Source organism: Branchiostoma floridae, chromosome 7 (genome assembly GCF_000003815.2).
Source record: "Branchiostoma floridae strain S238N-H82 chromosome 7, Bfl_VNyyK, whole genome shotgun sequence".
Lineage (NCBI taxonomy): Eukaryota > Metazoa > Chordata > Leptocardii > Amphioxiformes > Branchiostomatidae > Branchiostoma > Branchiostoma floridae.
In genome coordinates, this window is record NC_049985.1 from 17,123,457 (window position 1) to 17,142,783 (window position 19,327).

At 44.9% G+C, this 19,327-nt stretch overlaps 1 protein-coding gene across 1 annotated transcript in view; it reads right to left on the reverse strand.

The window, feature by feature from the left end:
- Nucleotides 1-19,327, reverse strand: part of LOC118420094 — a 39,905-nt gene that overhangs the window by 3,078 nt on the left and 17,500 nt on the right. The window contains exons 17-36 of the mRNA XM_035826797.1: nucleotides 16,156-16,311; nucleotides 14,361-14,633; nucleotides 13,572-13,881; nucleotides 12,698-12,999; nucleotides 11,277-11,306; nucleotides 10,298-10,687; nucleotides 9,148-9,600; nucleotides 8,598-8,687; nucleotides 7,404-7,823; nucleotides 6,721-7,152; nucleotides 6,171-6,281; nucleotides 4,790-5,041; nucleotides 4,269-4,411; nucleotides 3,739-3,835; nucleotides 3,350-3,466; nucleotides 2,850-3,123; nucleotides 2,292-2,476; nucleotides 1,493-1,640; nucleotides 1,025-1,167; nucleotides 94-418 (exon numbers count right to left, since the gene is read on the reverse strand). Of these exons, the coding sequence (XP_035682690.1) occupies nucleotides 94-418; nucleotides 1,025-1,167; nucleotides 1,493-1,640; nucleotides 2,292-2,476; nucleotides 2,850-3,123; nucleotides 3,350-3,466; nucleotides 3,739-3,835; nucleotides 4,269-4,411; nucleotides 4,790-5,041; nucleotides 6,171-6,281; nucleotides 6,721-7,152; nucleotides 7,404-7,823; nucleotides 8,598-8,687; nucleotides 9,148-9,600; nucleotides 10,298-10,687; nucleotides 11,277-11,306; nucleotides 12,698-12,999; nucleotides 13,572-13,881; nucleotides 14,361-14,633; nucleotides 16,156-16,311 (4,651 nt within the window). The remainder of the gene's footprint in view (nucleotides 1-93; nucleotides 419-1,024; nucleotides 1,168-1,492; nucleotides 1,641-2,291; nucleotides 2,477-2,849; nucleotides 3,124-3,349; nucleotides 3,467-3,738; nucleotides 3,836-4,268; nucleotides 4,412-4,789; nucleotides 5,042-6,170; nucleotides 6,282-6,720; nucleotides 7,153-7,403; nucleotides 7,824-8,597; nucleotides 8,688-9,147; nucleotides 9,601-10,297; nucleotides 10,688-11,276; nucleotides 11,307-12,697; nucleotides 13,000-13,571; nucleotides 13,882-14,360; nucleotides 14,634-16,155; nucleotides 16,312-19,327) is intronic.

The following is a 19,327-nucleotide window of genomic DNA, read 5'->3' on the forward strand; positions in this document are numbered from 1 at the left end:
GGCGCAACAGGTGACGAGCCATACATAGGCACTATTCAAACGACATTTTACTTGTAATTATATCCTTAAAAAGCATTTTGTTCTTTTACTCACTTGAATATCAGGAAAGTCGAATTTTCCTGTCGGATTTCCGCTTTTTGGCCATCTGAGAAAGTCAGTAGTGTGCCGCCTTCCCCGGTGGGGTAGACGTGCAGTAAAACAGTGAAGGAACCCGCGGCACCGAAAACTCCACTGTTGGCGATGCGGAGGGAGGATGCCTGGGAACTAGGGAAGGAGTAAGATCCCGAGGGTTCTCCCTTCAGCCCAGGGGCTAACCGTGTGCTAGCGCCCTCGGGCGTCGCATGGTATCCGTTACCGCTGGTGTCGTTGGCTTCATGCTGTCTGTTTAGAGGCCAAACGCCGGTGGCAGCAACAAGGCCTGAATAGAGCAACCATATAAACATTAGCACGTACGCTCATTTGTGGTGCACCAATTTGTAACTTTTATTTAACAAAAACAAATTACTTACCTCGAGTTTTACCTCAGACGTCCTCAGAGTAATTAAATCCCCACTCCTGACGGATGGATGTGCGACCGAAAAGGTAGAGGTAAGCAATGTGCTTGTTTTGAATGAAAGTTGCTAACTACACGATCGATGAACATTGGACAATTGTATAGCTTTCACTTCATGATGTCTTCTTTACAATCGACGAACAATTATACCTTTCTCAAAGTTATCTCAGTCATCTGGGTTGAGAATCAGGCTAGAAATGTTTATTGGAAGGTCGATCGGTTTCTAAGAAGGGACACAGTTCTTTACTTTCTAAGCCATCTAATGCAGGGAGCTACGGTAACCTCAAAGCGCGGTTTCAACTGATTTTAAGAACATTCGTCATCTCGTCTTTAGAGCGTAAGTTAAACATGCTTTGAGGCATTCTTGTGGGGCATTGCCAATTTCAGTTGCATTTTGAGTAGAAATTCGCATTTTTATATTGCGCCATTGACGTTGCCTGCCTAGGCCCATCATTCACACCTGATACGTACCTGGTTGCCTGCATTCGTATAAAACATCCAGATATTTCTCAACCCCTGAGCACGAATCGCTAAAGACGCTGTTGCTAGCTTGGATGGTACAACTAGGCTTCCCTCCGCATTCTTCAGTCACGCGGGAGAAACTCGTGGGAGCCCTGAAACAGCAAACTACAGTAGTGAAACAGTGAATGACCTGAAACAGCAAAGGAATCTACAGTAGTAAAACAGTGGATGTACTGAAACAGCAAAGGAAACTATACTAGTGAAACAGTGAATGTCTTGAAATAGCACAGGAAACTACAGTAGTGAGACAGTGAATGTCCTGAAACAGCACAGCAAACTACAGTTTACTGTAGTGAAACGGTGGGTGCCCTGAGACTATGAGACAGCTCATGACACTACACTAGACTGGGGCTTGCAGATCACGGTAACAACAGTATTTACGATGATGATGATGAATTTAATGAATAGGCAGCGCACCTGCAGTTCGTGTTGGGGTTGGAGACGCACGGTGGCGCATCCTGCCGTATCCTGCCGTACACGGCCCACAAGACGCCGATCTGAGAGCCAGCTGGACACTCCAGGGACATCGTCTGACGCTCGCAAACCAGCTGCCTGGTCGGGGTGGCTGCATCATAGACAAAAGCATGTTTGCCACTTAATGCGTATACTGAAAACATGACTAGAAATAAATTGAATCTGTTACTTTTTAGCCTACATTTATTTGCGTCGTGTGCTGCTCATACGCCCAGGTTAATGACCACTCTAGACGTAACCTAGAGCAAAGTTTAGTGAAAGAGGGGCATAGTCGCCGATTGCATTACTTGCCTTTGGGAGTAACGCTGTACTTGTTTGTTGTGCTGTAGGATTAACCCGACACAGCAGTGGTCGGATATAGGAAAGACTTAACCTGTACTGGAGTTGTCTCCTGCCACACATTTAAACTGTAGAAAAGACTTACCCTGTACTGGAGTTGTCTCTTGCCACACATTTAAACTGTAGAAAAGACTTACCCTGTACTGGAGTTGTCTCCTGTCACACATTTAAACTGTAGGAAAGACGTACCCTGTACTGGAGTTGTCTCCTGCCACACATTCAAACTGTAGGAAAGACGTACCCTGTACTGGAGTTGTCTCCTGTCACACATTTAAACTGACAGTGTAGAAACGACCCTGTACTGGAGTTGTATGCTGTAGGACAGACGTACCCTGTACTGGAGTTGTATGCTGTAGGACAGACGTACCCTGTACTGGAGTTGCATGCTGTAGGACAGACGTACCCTGTACTGGAGTCGTCTCCTGCACATCACACACATCAGGCGCCTCGTCCTGCCCGTCCGCACAGTCCGCCCACCCGTCACACCTGTCCAGCACCTGCACACACGTGACGTCACCGCAGCTCACTCCCAGCCTCTGCCCGCTCACGATGTTTGCTGACGGGACCAGCGTGTCCACAATGGCGCCTCTGTAGCGTGGGGAGAATATCATATCACAGGAATATCATATCACATGGCGAGAATATCATATCACAGGGTTATTACTCAAGCGGTTTCACAATGAAAGTAGGTATACTTGTTCTACGCTTATACTATCATTTGTCCATGTGACTGATATGCTTCGATCACCATTTGCATTGCTATATTGTTTGCTCTCATTTGGTGAAAGGAGTATAAATGCAACTGTAGAATGTATACAATATATATTGTAAAAAGATATACAAAATGTACAATAGGTACTGTACAATGAACATCCGTCAGTCAGTCAATGAGTAATTTTCTTCGATACATATAGTATATGGTTCTGTACTGCATCTATAAACGCAGTAAGCAGTGCCGTACCTTCCGTAACACTGGCTGCCCCAGCTGTTCCCGTAGGCCGAGTAGTGGAACGAGAAGGCCATGCAGAGCGGCTCCGCATCGCAGGCTTGCGCGCACGCTTCGTATCCCTCCGTGTCGGAGAAGTCGCCGAAGTACCAGTAGTTGGGCGAATCGCTGGACCTCTCTCCCCCGGATATAAACCCGTTTACGGCGCTCATACCGTACTCGGCACTCCAGCAGTACTGCAGCGGCGTCAGGGGGTCCGGCTGGGGGGTCGGCGTGGGGGTAGCGGTACCTGGAATATGGCAGATTACAGTTTGTACGTGGGTGTGGTACCTGGAACAGTTTAGATGTCGCTGTGTGGGGAGCTGGGATATGACTGCTACCAGTTTATATGTGGGTGTGTAGGTAATCTGAAGTGAAGTGTCCCTTATATGGAAAGAAAACTTCATGATGGCTGAAGGGAAAACAGATTTGCATCATATGTGGATACGAGCACTATGAGAAAGCTTGTCCCCTACCTGTTTGTACATATGCTTGTACAATGGTGGGTCCGGCACCTCTGGCGCTTGTGCCCTCCACAAACCAGGATGGAATCGCCCCCTTCTGACTGATCATAGCCCAGGATTCTCTGGTACCTGTCAAAAAAATAAGGACATAATGGATATAGGGCTGGTGAATGCCATGCAGCATAGAAACTTCTGTGCGGGCATGGTGGCTCGGGTAGTGGAGGTGACCTGGTCAAGTCAAGTCAACAATGCATAACACGCGTATCTCAATCGGAGACCGTCTGAAACCAATATATCTGTCAACAGTTATGAAGATATCAACAACTTATTTACAAATAAACCCCCATATCAATATTCTCCGCACGTCTTTAAAAAGGCATTTGTAATAAGGGATGCGTCACCTAGTCGTGTTGCTGTAGCCCCATACGCCGCTAGGTCAGGCTCGCTGTCTGCTTCGGTGTCGCCGCTGTCATGAACAACAATCGCGACGACGCGTCCCTACATACAACAAGTACAAACGAGAATAGCGATGAACCGAAGTTTTCACATTGAAGAAGAACGTGTCAGAGAGGCAATCAGAGTTTGTCAGCTATTTTCAGCTCAAGGTATATAGGCTATACTACTTAATTTTTATTGGTTATTTACTACCGGAGTTTTAGAAAAGCTGATACGAAAAACAAAACTTTCCAATAGAACAGAGCGAGCTTACAGATGTGGCACATCACAGGGACAGTGTTCATGTCCTCAAATAACCATAGCTGATGTTTTAAGGCTGATTTTAACCGAACACTTTACCCTATTGGTCATATAGAGGTCATATTAACATCATGTTTACTGATCAGTCACTCGGAAAATAAATCTGTAGACGGACTTACGAATCACTGAACGTATGAGTAGTCTGGCAAGACAATCTGATTCGTTCTAGCTATACCTCGGGTATGCCTTGCAGAAAGGTGGTCAGCTGTCGCGCTGCTGTGACGCCTCCTCCTCCATGATGGGTGTCGAACACAGCCTTCTCTACTACTGCGCCGGTCTGCTCGTTCACAATGAACACCTGGTGCCCGCGCCGGAGAACTAACGGTGTAAAAAAGGCACAATCATCATTTTTACAGGGTTTTGATTTACCTTACATAGATACTACACGGCCTGGTTTAAAATGAAGACTCTACATGGATTTAAAGTGATAGCCTCGTAACTTTCTGAGTTTATTAAAGTCCAGTGTGTATAGGTATGCACGCAGAAACATTAACTGTAAGGAAGACAGTTTTGTGTGAGTTCTTTTGAATGTTGTTTAGTTCTGAATTAGTTCTTATATGGTTTGTAACGAGTTCGCTCGCCTTGCAATATTGACGTTACTTTCGCATGATTTTACATTGGTGTTGTATTGCCAGTTATTTCTAATTTTAATGGTAATATTTGTATTAGTATTGACCTGTGCACAAAAGCACCAACCTGGTAGGACAAGTCGATCATACATGTTGCCATCTGAATTCGAATGTTTCTCTGCGGAGGAGCAGAGCTTGTTTTTCAGCCAGCAGGCGCCCCTGGTGCTGTACTGAAACGACAGGCAAGTCAGCTCCGCGCAGCACGCCTCGGCACAGAACTGCAGGGAAACACCCTGGTACCCCGTGATGTCCACTGCAGACCCCCCGCAGCCAGTTTCCGGGAAGTGGCGGAACGTGGACTGTCCGCATGTGCCTGTTCCTGGAACAGAAGCACGTGGCTGTTACAAGAAGCTTGTACATGTCTTTCTAATGTTTCATAGAAGCTCCTATATGTTACAGGAAGCTCGTAATGGTGATTGGTGAGTTTTCCTAAAATATTGTTGGCAACAATTTTAAAAAATTGGGTAAGTTTATAATTTTTGTGTTGCCATAGCAACGGGTTTCTGAAAGGTAAATTTTACAAAAATCACTAATTTTGGTTTAAACAATGGGATTTTAAGATTTCCTTGCTAAACTTAACTTCTTTTCATATATCTTTAATATCTAACACATCTTAGTTAAACATTTATAATTAAATATTCATAAATTATGCTAATGAGATGACGTAATTGCTCAAAATCCAAGATAGCTGACAATATCATGATTTAAAGTATAACAAACTTATTTTCACTCAGATTTCATTGCTACATGGTATTTTCTTACAGAAAACATTCATGTGAACGTTTCTAATCCATTTCCATGGGTTTTAGCGTTATATGTTGAAAAAAATGTATCATGAAAAATGTAAGCTTCATAATCCAAGATGTCGGATAGCTAAACTAAAGATGACGTCATTCTATGACGTCATTTTGACGGCTTTGCGTCGGCTTTTGACAACAGAAGTCATAACAATTAAATATTAATAAGAAACCTTTATTGGTAACTTTTTGAGTGAGATATTTAAGTAGTATGGGAATTCCCCGTTTTAGCCATAAATAGAATTAATGACGTCATAATTACGTCATATTACGTCATAATGATATAAAAATTTCAGGAATTATAAAACTTGATGAGCATCCCCCCCCCTGCAAATTCGGTGATCGTTTAGTAAGCCGTTTTGAAAATACAAAGGGGGGGTCGAATGAGCCCCCCCCAGGCCAGGGAAGGCCCCAAAAGCCCAGTCTGGATAGTGTTAACTTAAATGCGATATCGTATGGTCAGCAACGCAGTTAAAATCATCTTGTTCATAACTTCAACATTTTGCTAAAGAAAGATAAAAGAATTTGACAAATGTCGAAACCAGATGCATTTACCCCAATACTCGTAGCTATTCTGTAATGCAATTTAACATTTTTTAACCTAAGCTGTCACACCCAACCGTCGGGAACTCCTTAGATAACTGGCCTGACCTGCTTCAACCCTGCTCAGCTGCCCGTTGCTGATGACGTAGGAGCTGTCGGCGCCGTAGCCCGGATCTTCCAGCCCAGAGGATTGCGCCAGCACGGTGAACCCTTCAGGCGCTGTGAAAACAAAACCAGCCCGAAATTCAAAATATTGTTACGGATATTGTTAAATGCAGCGGTGCAGGATATGATATGCGTGTCGAGCAGCAAGCACAGCGAAGCTGAATCTCTGCGTGTTGTGAAAGTAAACAGCTGCGAGGTGAAATCAGCCAGCTCCGATGCAAATTCATGGCCACCGCGTGAGAAATGTGTATTACCGCCAGTTGTAAAGGCCGTGAGCAAAGGTAAAGCTATAACCAAAAAAATAGTGCATTAGGAGAAGCCTTCCACCAGTGAGAACAGCGCTTAGTCACAATGTATGCCATCTTGTGCAGTATGTTTCAGTTCAGCAGGAAACTGCAAGCTGATTAGTTTTGCCACCACCGCGACGCTGCTTGTTATGAAGATAAAGCCTTCCACCAGAGCTGGAGAACGATGGCTTCTCCGAGCCGTGTACCTGAGTACACCTCCACTTCACACAGCTGCAGGATCCGGCCGCTGCCCGGCAGCAGGATGCCGACGTACTGCCCCCTCATGCCGAAACACGACACCGTCATGTCCACGCGGTCCGTGGGGAAGGTGTGGCTGTCCCCGCATCTGGCGTTAGCCGCGACGTCCGTGGAGTTTCCGATGTGGATCTGGAAGGGGCTGATCCTCTCGGGACCGTAGTCCTGCCGGGTGAAGATGATGACGTAACCGACAGTCCTGGTGCCTCCCAGATTGACGTACCACCAGGGGTCTAGGCCGTCGCTCTGGCCGTCGGTATGGACGCAGAACGGCGCGACGAGATAGTTGGTGTTGTTGCTCCCGTCCACGGCCCGCCCGCCCGGCTGGCTGTACACGTGGTGACTGGACTGTGCAGTCGGGCGACCCAGGGCCATGTTTGTTGCTTGGAATGTGAAAAACATTAGATTTAATTCTGTGATGATCCATAATTGTACATACTACAAGGATCAAAATGCTTTGATTGAAACAGCGTAGTGCTACAACACAAAGTTGCGGGCAACACTACCCGACGTAAAACTTGTAATTCATGGAAGAATGCCTTGAGGGTAATGGCGAAGGTCATTATCGTCCCCAGAACTTAAGAACAACAGGATAAAAAAGGCAAAATGGAAATGTACTGTTTTGCATGTGTACCTTCGTAGACCTTCACTTCGCACATGTTCATCATTCTGTCGGTTCCCGGAAGCTGAATGACCACCACCTGTCCCTTCAGGCCTGCGCAGTGCACCTCCATGCTGGCCTGGCCTTCCCGGAACCTGTGGTCTCCCCCGCAACTCGTGACGTCAGACAGACTGGACACGGAGTCCGTGACGTGCACGCGGAAAGGGTTGATCCTGTCCCAGCAGCAGTCCTGCCGGTTGTAGACGGTGACGATCCCGACATTTCTGGGGAAGCCGAGATCTACCGACCACCATGGCCCGGTCTCCTGCGCGGTGTGCACGCACGAGCCGCCCGTCCAGGCCGTGTCCGTGTTCCCGTCCACGGCCAGGCCCGGCTGGTTCGCGGAGTTGTAGATACTGGACTGGGCTGCGGGCCGCCGCAGGGCGATGTTGTCTTTATGACAGACAAATTATCATGGTTTTGACTTCAGTATACAGGAAATACGTGCCTTATGATTAGAACTAAGCTGATTCGGACAGTGGTTCAAAACGAAGTGTCATGTTTACTGAATATGTAATCATGTAACGCAAAGACTGCAAATGACAATTCTAAATGATTCGTTTATCAACATATCAGTGAGAGAAGAAACATGTGATAGCGATTTGAATCGGCAGAGATGATCAACTTGGATTTCTGTAACAGTTTTCTTCAAATAGGCTGAAAGAAATGTGCTCCGACTTGACGATTTTTTTTCATTGCCAATCTTTCCTTGCGCTCAATCGCCAGGACACAGAAATCAAAATCTATACCATATCGAATCTATACTTTAGAAAAGAACTTCCAAGAATAAATAATTGAAATTAGAAAACATAAATATGATAAATAGAGACAATATCATTTACGTTTACTATTGCCCACGTATCTACCACCAGAGAGTACTTTCCCAGTGTCAATGACATGTTTAGTCATACAGGTAGTGTAAAACACTATTCTAGATTGTCAGCCGGAAATTAAATCCACCGTACACCTGAAAAGTTGTAATAACTTGTAAAACCAAAACAAAGAAAAAAATAAATGTGTTAGCACCGAAAAAAAAAACTCTCAAAATACTTGTGACCCTCACAAAGGAAAACCCGAACACATTAAAACCTTGCTGACTGTGCGCAGTATTTCACCATTAGTGACACCCGTATGTCTGAAAAAATCGGTTCAATCCATTCTGTTTACCAGGGAGAGATTGGGAGCTCGTGCTGTGCCTTAAAGGCGTATTTGTTGTGGTCATCGGCATCGGGCGCACTGTGCTAATCATGGCTTTGGCTGGAACGTAAATGGCACGTAAATGATACGTAAATGGAACAGTTTTCTGATTACTGTTCATTGCTTAATTGGTTATTTGGAACTGCCCCGTCGCAAAGAAAGATTCGCGCCATCTAGATTAGAAACAAAAAAAATGTTTTTAAAAATGGATCATTTCACCTAATTAAACTGGTGATAGACTGGTGATAAACTGGTGATCATGCGCATTGAGCTGCTCGTTATATCCAGAGCAGCTCAATGCGCACTATCACAATTTTATCACCAGAGCTTGGGCATTTTACAACATATTATATATTTTTTAAGTATAGCAAAACAGCATGAATAAAGTGACATATAGGCAATCAGTGCAAAACTTCAAGACATATTGGCACGTATAGCAAAACGATTATAGCATATTGGCAGGTATATGAATACATAATTGGCATATTCACAGGGATGTAGCAGAGGAAGTATGACATACCTTCGAACCCGTAGAAGCCGATCTCTGTGACGAAGGGCGGTCCGTCCGGCGGACTGGCGTGTGTCTCCGTCACGCGGAACCGCCAGAACCGGGCCGTCACGGAGAACCCGTCATAGACCCGCGGCTCCGTGGACCTGTCGGCGGCGATGTAGGAGATGTTCACGACGCTGTGCCACAGGTACGGACTGCTCAGCTGCGACGCCTCCAGAACAAAGGCTCTGACGTCATGCTGTACGTCACCCGGGCCGCTGAAGCGGAGCCTGAAGACGGTGTGTGGCGTCTGGAGGTCAAAGGTGATCCAGTAGTCGCCTGAGCTGGAGTACTGCGGGCGCCAGTAGGTGGCGCTGTTGCCGTCCAGCGCGGCGGCGGCATCATACATCACGCCGCCTAACGTGTACGGGCTTCCAGACGTCTCCGCCACGGAGGACGCGTTCAGCACCAGCCAGTCTACTCCTGTTGGAATTACCGGGAAAATCATCAAAGTGGTTATGATAAAAGAACATGTCACAGTCATACCGCCGCGGAGGACGCGTTCAGCACCATCCAGGCCACCCCTGTTGGAATTACCGGGAAAATCATCAAAGTGGTTATGATATAAGAACATGTCATACGTCACGCCGCGGAGGACGCGTTCAGCACCAGCCAGTCCGCTCCTGGCGGGGTTAATCGTTAATCAGTTATGATATAAGAGTCTGTCTTCATTTGACAATATTATTAATGCTCAACAGATTCCACATGTAGCCAAGTACAGCATCAGTCTGATATCTATTTTGACATAGATGGAGAAATACAGTAACTCATCAGTAAAATATTTGATTTGATTTATCTGTCCATTAATGTTTAGCTCAAAAGTGATTCCTTGTAGGCTATCCGTACATTCCTAGTTGTTGCACAGGAGAAGCGTTAGGGGAGTATTCCGCATGCTAGTTCAATTAGAGTAAAGGATAGAGCCTCTTTCGTGGGATAAAGTGCTTCCCCCTCCACCATGACAATCCCTTTTTGGTGATACTGCCCTATATCCCATGTCAGCAACTCTACAGTACGTATTAATCATGTTATTTCTAGCAATGGCCATATAAAAAGCGTCTAAAGGGTCATAAAATGTGAATTCAAAACGGGTCACGAAAAGAGTGACAACAATGACGCATACCCCCATTTGTCTGACAGATGAATCCCCTGAGTTTGCTGCAGTCCCTTTCATTCCATGTGGACGCAGTGGCGTACAATCCGGCACAGCCGCCGAGCCCGGTCTCGTCATCAGGCGCGGGCTCGCCGACTCTCCAGTTGGAGAAGTTTGTCAGGGGTTGGCCGTCCGCGAACTCCCACTGCCCATCGCCGTCAGCGTCGGTCAGGCCGAACCAGCGACCTCCGACTACAGGTGCCAGACTGGCGAGAAAAGCGTTGGTCTCACCGTCCTTCGGCATGGCTAAAATCCCGCCGTCCGCTGCACAAGCCTGGCCAGCCTCAGTGTATGTCTTCTCTTCGGCAAAACTCTTGTAGCAGTCCCCGTTATAGGGAACATAGTCTGGTATCGGACAAACTGTGGAGAAGAAATGGAACTTGAGGAGTCTGTATCTATAATTGATTAATGTGCCACTTCTACAACACGTAACCGGGCAATGTTTAGCTTTGAAGAAACATACGTTAAGGTAGGGCATTCGGTGTTATTTTCTGAACACGGCTTCGTTTACCGTTGGTGTGTGCATGGACAAGTGGCAGGTCACCGAGTTTTGATAGAGGGGTGTGTGTGTGGCTGGATCGGGTAAATGTGGTACACAACTTTCCCACACAACACAACACGAACCTTCTCTAAAGTATACACATTTAGTCCACTGCAGTGATGTGTTCAGGAACTCGTAACAAGCTTTACTTACGACTTCGCGTGTATCACAGCATCATTATATTTGTGTAAGACACACGTTTCAACATGACATTCCAACATTAAAATTATCATGAGTAAAAGGGGCAAAAAGACCCTAACGTGTACCAAACATGCAATATCGTTGACGAGTTGCTGTTTAACATAAAAACTTTATTTTACACAAAAATTATGCAAAAGACAAAGTCATGAAAGTCAAATGCTTTAAAATGTCTGGGGGGCAATCATAAGTCAAAGTAAGACTACGCACCTGGGGCCTCTATGGGTGATACAGTGGTGGCTGTAACGGCAAAACAAGGATTTGTAAACATTCTACATTAACTCAAATTATGTGTTTTTATATATGCGGAAACATACAAAAAGTACGCTCTCTTTGCAAGTATATCTGCGGCTTTCTAACAAATACAGCAACAGATTCGCTACACTATTTTAAATGCGAAGTGACGAGAACCACGGTTAAAACGTTGCATGGAAATCGAAAAAAAAACAGAAAAAAGGCATCTCCAAACCACATAAACATAAACATAATCATAAAAAGACAAGAGTGCGAATGTGAGTGACGCGCATGTGCTCGACGTGTATGGTACCGACGAACTTGCACTGGCCTTGTGTGTTACGGACGCGCATGCCCTGGTCTTGTGTGTTACGGACGCGCCCTGGCCTTCTGTGTAACAAAAGTGCCCTAGCCGTTTGTGCTACAGACGTGCCATGGCTTTGTGTGTTACGGATGCGTGTGTCCTGGTCTTGTGTGTTACGGACACTCCTGCCCTGGCCTCGTGTGTCGGATGACGCGCGTACCCTGGCCTTGTGTGTTACGGACGCGCGTACCCTGGCCTTGTGTGTTACGGACGCGCGTACCCTGGCCTTGTGTGTTACGGACGCGCGTACCCTGGCCTTGTGTGTTACGGACGCGCGTACCCTGGCCTTGTGTGTTACGGACACGCGTACCCTGGCCTTGTGTGTTACGCACGTGCCCTGGCCTTGTGTGTTGCAAACGTATACAAAAATTAAAAAAAAAATCGTTAATTATCTCTGTATTTCTTTGAGTATCTTTCGAACCCCGCAGTGATGCCAGCTTGACGCAATTGCAGTGAGAGTGACCCTTTACGGATGACCTTATCTGACCTTATCTGTTATGGATGCTTGTGCCATATCTTGCCCTGAATGTTTTGATATCAACGCGAATGCCCTGATCATCCGTGTTAGTACGTGTCATCAGTTTAACACTTTTATTCATCCCCGCCCAATACCGTAGTAGCGATGTGGAAATATGACATGAAATGATTAAATATAAAAGCAGCAATATTGATAAGCTCGTTAAAGATAAAAGAATCTTGGCCAGTCGAGGGAGGAAATTAGTTTAATAACGTTTCAACAATGAAAGTTATCATGGACAAACAATAAGTTAAACAAGCGGTAACAGTTAATACAGCCAGTATGTTGCGCGTTGGTTAGTTTACAATAGAAATAAAAATAAACACATAAAACCAGCACCAAAATGAGTATAGCAGACGTTAAGGCATAAGAGATAGTTTATTTACCCTGGCAACACCAAATTATTTCCTGATGATGCATTTCAGTCTTCACATGGCTACTTTTATAAGTGCCTATAATACCAGAACCTTACTTCCCAGAATAGATGCAATGTTGTACTTAAAGCCTTGGCCTTACCATCACACTTTGTCCTTGCCTCTAGAATCTGACCCTGCTGCATTGCGTAATCATACAGCTGCAGACAGGCTATCCTACCGGAGAACGCGCGCGACTCTCCGTCCCTATATCCCACCCTAACGGCGTACTGCGTGGCTAACTCCGTCACGCCTACAGACTGGCTGTTCGCTTGGCTCCCTTCGTGCCAGACGGCGAGCTCCCCGGTCCCGTAGTTGTACGTGGCGCCGACATAGTTCCAGGCACTCTGCAGGAGTACGTCCGCACTCACGGCATCCAGCAGCGTGCCGTCTCTGGTAACGGCTCTGGTGAGAGATACACACAAACGGTTTATAAGGTTCGGCACTCACGGCAGCGTGCCGTCTCTGGTAACGGCTCTAGTGAGATATAGACACAAACGGTTAATAAGGTTTGGCACCAAGCAGCGTGCCGTCTCTGGTAACGGCTCTGGTGAGAGATACACACAAACGGTTTATAAGGTTCGGCACCAAGCAGCGTGCCGTCTCTGGTAACGGCTCTGGTGAGAGATAGACATGAACGGTTTATAAGGTTTGGCACTCACGGCAGCGTGCCGTCTCTGGTAACGGCTCTGGTGAGAGATAGACATGAACGGTTTATAAGGTTTGGCACTCACGGCAGCGTACCGTCTCTGGTAACGGCTCTGGAGAGAGATACACACAAACGGTTAATTAGGTTCGGCACCAAGCAGCGTGCCGCCTCTGGTAACGGCTCTAGTGAGAGATACACACAGAGCAACTAAAAGGTTCCAATTAGCATTCTCGAAATAAAATATTGATATTGTAGTTTACACCCGACTTTATTCGTCTCATCATACGGTAAAGGTCGATAGTTTGAGCATGAGCCGTTCTTGACGTACCTTACAAATATCTGGTTGGCGGCTGTTTGCCAGAAATGAAAGCCCCAGTCGTCAGTCCGGTAGTTAAACAGCGGCCCGTGGGCCCCGGTGGGGTAGATGGAGGCCAGGACGGTGAGGGAGTAGCGCACGTCCAGCCGACCGTTGTTGGGGATCTCCACGTAGGAACCGGAGGAACCGGAAAACTCGTACGATCCCGTGGTGCCGTTCGGTCCTTCCGACAGCTCAATGGTTGATGTCACGGCGTCATTTCCGTTTCCGGTAATGTCTGTCATCCCGTTCTCCGCATGAAACGTCCATAAACCAACGGGCTCTGAACAGCAAACATAACAACGTAAATAAACATGTAAACAGCAAACATAACAACGTAAATAATCATGTAAACAGCAAACATAACAACGTAAATAAACATATAAACAGCAAACATAACAAAGCAAATAAACGTGTAAACAGCAAACATAACAACGTAAATAAACATGTAAACAGCAAACATAACAACGTAAATAAACATGTAAACAGCAAACATAATTGCATAACGAGTTTACCAGTACTGAAACAATTGTGATTAACAGTACCAAACAACTTTGTCCAAACACAAGTCAGGGCGATGAATGTTGGACTTTTCTGCTTTTCTGTCTTCAACAGTAATCAACAATATTACTCACTTGTCCCATCAAGAGTAGTCATCAACGTTACAATATATCCCATTCCAACACCTCGGGTAAACATGCGTTATTCACAATGGGAAGGGAACCAATAAGCAAAGTCTGAAGGAAATGTTTAATCACATACCAGAATCACAGCAGAAGCGCACTTCATAGTCCAGGCAGGTGCCGTCGCTTTGGTCGGTGTTCCGGCATAAAAAGCCGACTGCCTTGTCATACAACTCGAACTGCTGGCCCGTCTGGTTGGCGTCCACTTGTGTCGCGCGGACTCGGGCCTGGACTGCCGCGGGGCCGGAGCAGATTTCTCCCGGGTTCTCCTGCCGAAGGTCGGACAGCAGCTCCGAGTCTGCGGTCCCGCTGGGATCGTCACGGTCAAACCACCGAGTCCAAAGGGTACAGCCTGTAAAACAGATAGAAACATTATGGCTGACGCAAAGATACAGTAACGGAAAGTCTTTCGTCTCCTGCATTTTTTAATCAATACTACTTGCGAAAATGTTTATTGACTACACATGTCGGACATTTGCTAGATTTTTTACCATAAAAGGATAGATTCTTCCGGAACACCTCATTGCAAAATTGACTCTTCCATGTTATCCCATTTTCTGTCCACATTGCAGAAGCCTCCCCCATGCCAAATTCCAGGTCATTCAGTCATCCTATCATGCACAGTATTCTCGTCCAAGCATGTGGAACTACATATTACTAAGTTGCAATGGCAATCGATTGAGTTCAAATGCAGTTGAGATGACACATAATGTGCACAATACTTAGAACAGTGGTGCCGTTATACTGCATTTAAATCAATGGAAACAATTACCTCTGATTCGCCTGCTCTGATTTCTGTAAAATCGCACAATTAATGATGGAAGAAAAGTGCCCCCAGGCGATCAAGAGCCTATTTGCAGGTAACTACCGGAGCGTAACCTGTATGCCGATGGAGCGTTAATAGCCGGGACGAAACCACAAGACATCCAATACGTACATCTGATACGTACCGGTTATACCCTGTATACAGACAGACATACCCAGCAGAAATGAACCGTGTAACTTTGTGACGTACCAGTTATCTTGTACACAGATATCCCCGACAGATATAAGAGGTGTAAGCTTCTTATGTACCGGATGCCCTGTATAGGAGACGTGTATGTTTATTACGTACCGGTTACCCTGTATAGGAGACGTGTATGTTTATTACGTACCGGTTACCGTGTATAAGAGACGTGTATGTTTATTACGTACCGGTTACCCTGTATATGAGACGTGTATGTTTATTACGTACCGGTTACCGTGTATAAGAGACGTATACGTTTATTACGTACCGGTTACTGTGTATATAAAACGTGTATGTTTATTACGTACCGGTTACCCTGTATATGAGACGTGTATGTTTATTACGTACCGGTTACCCTGTATGTGAGACGCGTATGTTTATTACGTACCGGTTACCGTGTTTATGAGACGTGTATGTTTATTACGTACCGGTTACCCTGTATATGAGACGTGTATGTTTATTACGTACCGGTTACCCTGTATATGAGACGTGTATGTTTATTACGTACCGGTTACCGTGTTTAGGAGACGTGTAAGCTTGTTACGTACCGGTTACCCTGTATATGAGACGTGTATGTTTATTACGTACCGGTTACCCTGTATATGAGACGTGTATGTTTATTACGTACCGGTTACCGTGTTTAGGAGACGTGTAAGCTTGTTACGTACCGGTTACCCTGTATATGAGACGTGTATGTTTAGTACGTACCGGTTACCGTGTTTATGAGACGTGTATGTTTATTACGTACCGGATAACCTGTATATGAGACGTGTATGTTTATTACGTACCGGTTACCGTGTATATGAGACGTGTATGTTTATTACGTACCGGTTACCCTGTATATAAGATGTGTAATCTTGTTACGTACCGGTTACCCTGTACACCGACAGCCTCCAGTTCCCCCCGCAGACCTGAGCCGCGTCACCCCCACAGGAGCTGCCGCACTCCGCCGCAGGACGCACCTCTCCCAGGTCCGCAAAGTTCCGCTCCGTCCCGCAGAAGCACTGGGTCGAGTACTGGGTCCCTGCGATAATGCGTATATACTAATTATCACACATGGTATATATACCGATTCTCACACCGGGTCGAGTACTGGGTCCCTGCTGATAATGTATATATACCAATTCTCACACTGGGTCGAGTACTGGGTCCCTGCGATAATGCATATATACTAATTATCATACTGGGTCCATGCGATAATGCATACATACTAATTATCACACCGGGTATATATACCGATTCTCACACTGGGTCGAGTACTTGGTCCCTGCTGATAAACAATTCTCACACTGGGTCAAGGACTGGGTCCCTGTCGAGAATGTACATATATCAATTATCATACTGGGTCGAGTACAGGGTCCATGCCGATAAATAATATACCAATTAACACCTTGGACCCTTTGTAACATGTTGTTCTGGACATTTAACTATTTTGATGATATCTACAAATCTACAAAGAAAACTTGGTCATATTTTTTATTCGCACGGTCGTACCAGCTTTGGGATTCACAGGTCAAAGATATAATGAAATGGACATGGCCTGATACATATTCAATAACACACAGCACGACAACAACTTTTTAACGGTGCACACCCCAGTTTATTTGGGGTCTCAAATCGAGGCTGCGCACCCCCAAGTCGAGAGGCCGTCTCTTCAAGAAAATGGATCTAAAGCAGAAAAGCCGTATATGGAAATGACGGATATCACTCCAGCTTTAAGAACAGCCGGGTTTCAGTTTCTTCACTCTCTCTACTTTTCATAATTTTTGGGGGAGAAAAGTTTTTTTCACGCAAAAAAGTATGCACAAAAAGGGGAATTTTGACGTGGAAATAAACCCATCACCTATAGTTTAGTCATGAAAATGACTGATATTGTCGGAAAGAGAATACACCTAAGATTAATCAGGCAAAAAATAAAGAAAATCGTAACACTGAGATTTTTACAATAACCCGACGCGCGAGGCATACCAACACGGCTCACAGACCGCATATGGACAGGAAATCTGGGTCAACGGCGAATCACTTCCAACGCGTAGAAATACAAGGAAGTGACCCTCGGGCCCAAAACCAATTGGCACCAAAAACACATTACTTCTTACGCTTTTTAGCCATACCAGTATTAAATGCCACTTCGCAGCAGATTATGAGAAATTTGAAATCAAACACGGACCCTCGAGACCCTTCCGTCACATTTTTCTCGCGCACTATCTCGGACCCCTGTCGCGGAAGAATTGGTGTGTGCACCGTTAAGCAAAGTTTCAGAGATACGTATAAAGCCCTTAAAGGCGGAGAAATATTTCAGCAGATTTTAAGATCTATTAAAGGCATCGGAAACATACATTTGGCATTTACGGAAGATTTCAGCGTTTGTAAATCTAACTTAATCTGTTGTGTTTCTTTACGTGAATTTTACATGTATTTTAGTATGCCGAAGAGACAACTTAAATGTCTCAAAAATATTTTCTGTCAAAACGGACAAATACCGTTTCTCTAGATCTGTTACAAAATACATGTTAACCAGCTAAGTCAAATGTAATAAGCCTTTGTCTGGTGTGAGATAAAACATTGCGTCATCTGTTTTATAACAGTCAAAACTGAAAATTATTGCGCTTTCTGGTACAAAATGTTATGTTTATACCTCAGCAAATACAAATACAATACAATACAAAGTCAAATACAATAATCTTCTGTGTTTTTTAGCTATTCCGAAAGCATTGACGTATTCAAACTTTCTGTGCGCAAGGTTTAATTCGAACAGGGGAGAACATCTCACGGTTAGCTTATATGCGCTATTTTACGTTATATGAGATGTTGCGTATACCATGGTCAATATTGACCGAAGGATGCCATATATATAATTTATTTCGAACCGTCATTTACGCAAAGAAGGGAAGACCTCCCCCGTTAATATATTTGCTAAGCCGTATATGAAATGTTGCGTATTTCATTTGAACATACGACATGTTTAATTTTTGAATCCGCGCAGTTTAAGCGAACTAGGGGAGACCTCCCCCGTTTAGCTTATATGTTGCCAAAACGTATGTGAAATGTTGCGTATTTCTTTTGAACATACGACATGTTTAATATTTGAATCCGCACAGTTTAAGCGAACTAGGGGAGACCTCCCCCGTTTAGCTTATATGCTGCCAAAACGTATATGAAATGTTGCGTATTTCTGTAAAACATACAAGTTTAATCTTTGAATCCGCGCAGTTTAAGCGAACTAGGGGAGCTTATATGTTGCCAAAACGTATATGAAATGTTGCGTATTTCTGTAAAACATACGACATGTTTAATATTTGAATCCGCACAGTTTAAGCGAACTAGGGGAGACCTCCCCCGTTTAGCTTATATGCTGCCAAAACGTATATGAAATGTTGCGTATTTCTGTTGAACATACGACATGTTTAATCTGTGAATCCGCGCAGTTTAAGCGAACTAGGGGAGACCTACCTTGTTTAGCTTATATGTTGCCAGGACGTATATGAAATGTTGCGTATTTCTGTTGAACATACGACATGTTTAATATTTGAATCCGCGCAGTTTAAGCGAACTAGGGGAGACCTCCCCCGTTTAGCTTTTATGTTGTCAAAACGTATATGAAATGTTGCGTATTTCTGTTGAACATACGACATGTTTAATATTTGAATCCGCGCAGTTTAAGCGAACTAGGGGAGACCTCCCCCGTTTAGCTTTTATGTTGTCAAAACGTATATGAAATGTTGCGTATTTCTGTAAAACATACAACAAGTTTAATCTTTGAATCCGCGCAGTTTAAGCGAACTAGGGGAGACCTCCCCCGTTTAGCTTTTATGTTGTCAAGACGTATATGAAATGTTGCGTATTTCTGTGAAACATACAACAAGTTAAATCTTTGAATCCACGCAGTTTAAACGAACTAGGGGAGACCTCCCCCGTTTAGCTTATATGCTGCCAAAACGTATATGAAATGTTGCGTATTTCTGTTGAACATACGACATGTTTAATCTTTGAATCCGCGCAGTTTAAGCGAACTAGGGGTGACCTACCTTGTTTAGCTT